This window comes from Cygnus atratus, unplaced genomic scaffold, assembly GCF_013377495.2.
Source record: "Cygnus atratus isolate AKBS03 ecotype Queensland, Australia unplaced genomic scaffold, CAtr_DNAZoo_HiC_assembly HiC_scaffold_336, whole genome shotgun sequence".
NCBI classification, from domain to species: domain Eukaryota; kingdom Metazoa; phylum Chordata; class Aves; order Anseriformes; family Anatidae; genus Cygnus; species Cygnus atratus.
In genome coordinates, this window is record NW_026109928.1 from 1 (window position 1) to 5,000 (window position 5,000).

The window sequence follows — 5,000 nt, forward strand, 5'->3', positions numbered from 1 at the left end:
TTTTTTTTTTTTTTGGGGGGGGGGGGGGGGGCTCCGGGGCAGAGGGTTGTATGGGTATGGGGGGGTGTGAGGGGAGCCTGGGGGCACCCCCCGGACCGGAGCAGCCCCTGTGCTGCCCGGTGGGGATCGGCCCGGGGGCTGCTCGCCTTTCCCACGGTGGCGGTGTCCCCGTGGTGTCCCCCCGTCTCGGGGGGGCCCCATCCCGGGGCGCCCCCAGCCCACCCCCGGGGCAGCGCAGCGTCTGGAGCCTTTCCTCCTCCCCCCACCGCCGGGTAGCCCCATTCCCACGCCCGCCCTGCCCGGGCTAGCCCCGGCCCCACGGTATCTCCATCCCCTGTGCCCCCCCGGGGGTCCTGCCCCGGCCCCCCCCGGAGCTGCTCTCCCTCAAGATGGCTGGGCTGGGGGCGGGCGAGCAGGCACCAAAATGGCTGGGAGCTCCCCGGCATCCTCCACGAGGTCCCGCTTATGCCACGCGGCCTCCCCCGGCACCGGTAGGGCCGTACGCCCCTCGGATGGGGGTCCCGGGGGGTCCCCGGTCCCCGCAGGGTGCTGGCGCGTGGCGGCCGGGGGGGGGCCGTGGCGGCGGCGCGTGACTCAGCCCTCGTCCGCCAGCAGGCACCACCACCATGACGCACCAATACCCCGCGCTGACGGCCGAGCAGAAGAAGGAGCTGTCGGACATCGCGCTGCGCATCGTGGCCCCGGGCAAGGGCATTTTGGCCGCCGATGAGTCCGTAGGTCGGTGCACGGGCGGCGGTGGGGAGGGTGGGGAGGGATCCGTCCCTTCCCCATGTCCCTGCTGTGCCGGGGCTGATGGTGCCTCGGGTGCCCGCAGGGAGCATGGCGAAGCGCCTCAACCAGATCGGGGTGGAGAACACGGAGGAGAACCGCCGGCTGTACCGCCAGATCCTCTTCAGCGCCGACAGCCGGGTGAAGAAGTGCATCGGGGGCGTCATCTTCTTCCACGAGACCATGTACCAGAAGGCGGACGACGGCACCCCCTTCGTCCAGATGATCAAAGATAAGGGCATCGTCGTGGGCATCAAGGTGCGGGGGGCATCTGATGGGTTTGGGGGTGCTCAGAGTACTTGTGCAGTGCTGGTGGGGCTCAGCCCTACCTTCCCTTTCCCTCTGTAGGTGGACAAAGGCGTCGTGCCGCTGGCCGGGACGGATGGGGAGACCACCACACAGGGTAGGTGCAGCAGGTTGGGGGGTGAGGGTGCGAGGCTGGGGGGGCCACGGGGCTGACACGCTGCCCGGCAGGTCTGGACGGGCTGTCGGAGCGCTGTGCCCAGTACAAGAAGGACGGGGCCGACTTTGCCAAGTGGCGCTGCGTGCTGAAAATCAGCGACAACACCCCCTCTGCCCTCGCCATCATGGAGAACGCCAACGTCCTGGCCCGCTATGCCAGCATCTGCCAGCAGGTATGGGGTTGTGGCTGGGCACGGCCCCACGGGGCTGGCCGTCATCCCACAGGACAGGCATTGGCCCGTGGGATGGGCACTGACTCACGAGGCCAGGTATTGCCCCACAGCAATGGGCAGGGATCCATGGAGCTCGGTGTTACTGCAGGGCCTGGGCGTTGCCCTGTGGGGATGGGTATTGCCCTGTTGGCTGGATGTTGACCTGTGGGGTGGGTGTCACCCCATGGAGCCAGGCATTGACCCTCAGGGCTGGGAATCAACCCAGAGGCTAGGTAACATCTCTTGGGGATGGTTCTTGGCATTTAGGACAAGACGTTAGCCCAGGGGGTGGGCATCTCTTGTGGGGCCAGGTGTCACCCATGGGGCTGGGCATTGCTCTCTGGGGCTAGACACCACCACATGGGGCCAGGCTTCACCACGTGGAGCTGTGCATTACCCCACAGGCTTGGACATTGCCCATGGGGACAAGAATTGTTGCTCCTAGGCTGGGCATAACCCCACTGGGATGGGCATCACCTGTAAAGGTGGACATTGAACCTGGGGCTGGGCATCACCCCCAAGTCTAGGCACTGCCCCACGTTGCCGCGGGGCTGGAGCAATGCCCAAGGGCATCCTTGTGATGGCATCTCCCGGGTGTTTGCAGAACGGCATTGTGCCCATCGTGGAGCCGGAGATCCTGCCCGACGGTGACCACGACCTCAAACGGTGCCAGTACGTGACGGAGAAGGTAAGCAGCGGGATGGGCGGCAGGGCGGGCACCGTGCCATGCCATGCCGTGCCGTGGGACTCCCCGCTGCCTGTCCCCAGGTGCTGGCAGCCGTCTACAAGGCGCTGAGCGACCACCACGTCTACCTGGAGGGGACCCTGCTGAAGCCCAACATGGTGACGCCCGGGCACTCCTGCCCCACCAAGTACAGCCCCGAGGAGATCGCCATGGCCACTGTCACTGCCCTGCGCCGCACCGTGCCCCCAGCCGTGCCAGGTACCGCCACCAGCACATGGTGGAAATGGTGGAAATCATGGCAGGGGGATGCCGTGTGGTCCCTTTGGTGCCATAACCCTGCTCTCTGCAGGTGTCACCTTCCTGTCTGGGGGGCAGAGTGAGGAGGAGGCCTCCATCAACCTCAACGCCATCAACACGTGCCCGCTGGTGCGGCCGTGGGCCCTCACCTTCTCCTACGGGCGGGCGCTGCAGGCGTCGGCGCTCAGCGCCTGGCGCGGGCAGAAGGACAACGCAACCGCCGCCACTGAGGAGTTTGTCAAGCGCGCAGAGGTGATGGGGACGGCCCCCGTGGGAGGGGATCCTAAAAGTTGTGTCCCTATGGGTGGTGGGGACACCGAGGGCCATGTCCCCATGGGAAGGGGATGCTGATGACTGTGCCCTTGGGATGGGGAACACCAAGAATCATGTTCCTGTAGGGTGATGGAGGACACCAAGGGCCGTGTCCCACAGGCTGACAGGAGACACCGAGGGCTGTGCCCCACAGCAGGGGGGATGCCGAGGACCACGTCCCCATTAGGGGCACACTGATGGCTGTCTCCATATGGGACGGGGGCAGTGAGGGCTGCGTCCCCATAGGGGAATGGGGGATACCAAGAGCCAGGTTCTTGCAGGAACCTTCCCCGTGGGAAGGGGGATGCCAAAAGCCACATCCCATGTGGTGATGGGGAACACGAGGGTTGTACCCAGTGGGATGGGGCACACGAGGGCCATGTCCCCATGGGATGGGGCACACAGAGGGCCGTGTCCCCGCAGGCTGACGCTTCCTCTCCCCACAGGTGAACGGGCTGGCTGCGCTGGGCAAGTACGAGGGCAGCGGGGACGACTCCGGGGCCGCCGGGCAGTCCCTCTACGTGGCCAACCATGCGTACTGAGCCTCCGCCGGGCCCTGCCGGCCCCCCTGCCCCCAGACCCCCCGCCACTGCTCACACCCCGCTTCCACCCCAGCCACCCAGGGGAAGCCGCCAGGCGGGTTGGGGACGGCGGCCCCACGCAGATGAAGGGGAGGCCTGGCTCAGCTGTCCACGGCTTGGGGGGGGCTCCGGCCAGGCCAGGCCAAGCCAAGGGTTTGGGGAGCCCCCGGCCGCGTGGGGGGGGCAGGAGGGGAGGCCTGGGGGTGCCCCTGCCCCGCCATAGCTTCTTCGCAGTGCCGCCCTCGGGGCCGCGTGTGTCGTGTTGTCGTGTGCACCCCGTGTACCAAATAGCCTAAACAACGAATAAACGGTAGAGACAGCGCCGCGACGCCTCCTCCTCCTCGCTGCCATCGCTGCCGTGAGCTGTGCCCGGTCTCAGCCTGGATTGGGGCTGGGGTGGGGGGTGGGGGGGTGTGGAGCTGCCATGTGCCCGTTCCCAGCCCCGTTCCCCTGTTTCAGCTCAGGGTGGGCGCCCATGGGTGGGCATCGCCCCCCTCAGCACCCATGGCCCCCCTCAGCACCCATTACCCCCCCCCCAGCACCCATGGCCCCCCCTCAGCACCCATGGCCCCCCTCAGTACCCATTACCCCCCCCCCAGCACCCATGGCCCCCCCTCAGCACCCATGGCCCCCCTCAGTACCCATTACCCCCCCCCCCCAGCACCCATGGCCCCCCCTCAGCACCCATGGCCCCCCTCAGCACCCATGCCCCCCCTCAGCACCCATCATCTCCCTCAGCACCCATCGCCCCCCCCTCAGCACCCATCGCCCCCCCCAAGCAGCACCCAGCTCCCGAGTCCCGCCTCCTTGCTCGCCGATTGGCTCCGCCGCACGCCCGTCTGGCCTCATCCCCGCGCCTATTGGTTGTTGTGAGGGCCGCGAGCTCTTTGAATGGCTGGGCCGGGCTCTAAGCCCCGCCCCCCGGTTGTACCGGGCAGAGAAGATGGCGGCGGCCGCGGCGGCGGCGGCGGACGAAGCAGGTACCGGGGGAGGCGGGCGGGGGCATGGCCCGGCACGGAGCCCCCCGGAGCCGCCCCCCGGGGCCCGGCTCGGGCTCTGAGCGCTGTCCCCGCAGAGCGCTCCCGGGGCCGCCGGGCCGCGCTGTGCTTCGCCGCCATCGCCGTGCTGCTGGGGCTGCCGCTCTGGTGGAGGACGACCGAGACGTACCGGGCCGCGCTGCCCTACGCGGGGATCGCCGCCTTGGGGCGGCTGCCGGTGAGGAGAGGGGGGGGCGCGGGCCCGGGGGGAGGCTGCCCGGTGCTCCCCCGGTATTCCCAGGTGGCCTCCGGTGGTCCCCGGTATCCCCCCGCTATCCTTCCAGTGTCTCCTGGTGTTTCCCCCGGTGGTCTTCCATTGGGGCCCCCGGTATCCCCCCCGGTGGCCCCTCGGTATCCCCCCCAGTATCCCCCCCGGTGGCCCCTCGGTATCCCCCCCGGTATCCCCCCCGGTGGTCCTCGGTATCCCCCCCGGTGACACCCGGTGCCCAGTTCCAGCTCGCCGTCCCCGTCTCCGTGGTCTTCGCCCCGGGCTCGGTGCCCGCCGACCTGCCGAGGCAGCTGCCGTACCGGGACGTGCGGGAGGAGCCGGTTCCCGTCGGCTGTAAGACCCCCACCAGCCGGCATTGCCCCCGGCCCGGCTCTCAGGAGCGCCGTGGGCCTGGAG

The 5,000-nt window shown here is 69.0% G+C and overlaps 1 protein-coding gene across 1 annotated transcript; it reads left to right on the forward strand.

Moving 5' to 3' along the window:
• Positions 1 to 605: 605 nt before the first annotated feature.
• Positions 606 to 3,662, forward strand: ALDOC (aldolase, fructose-bisphosphate C). Its single transcript, XM_050716750.1, has 8 exons — positions 606 to 738; positions 836 to 1,047; positions 1,138 to 1,192; positions 1,264 to 1,424; positions 2,068 to 2,151; positions 2,232 to 2,406; positions 2,498 to 2,697; positions 3,204 to 3,662. The coding sequence occupies exons 1-8, from the start codon at positions 627 to 629 to the stop codon at positions 3,297 to 3,299; spliced, it is 1,095 nt and encodes a 364-aa protein (XP_050572707.1). The 5' UTR covers positions 606 to 626; the 3' UTR covers positions 3,300 to 3,662.
• The last annotated feature ends 1,338 nt before the right edge of the window (positions 3,663 to 5,000 follow it).

Excerpts from the sequence above, each read along its gene's own strand:
- ALDOC (XM_050716750.1), top strand. The coding sequence starts at position 627 with ATGACGCACCAATACCCCGCGCTGACGGCCGAGCAGAAGAAGGAGCTG. Across the intron at positions 1,425-2,067 it reads ATGCCAGCATCTGCCAGCAG|AACGGCATTGTGCCCATCGT; the intron begins GTATGGGGTTGT and ends GGGTGTTTGCAG. Across the intron at positions 2,698-3,203 it reads AGTTTGTCAAGCGCGCAGAG|GTGAACGGGCTGGCTGCGCT; the intron begins GTGATGGGGACG and ends CTCTCCCCACAG.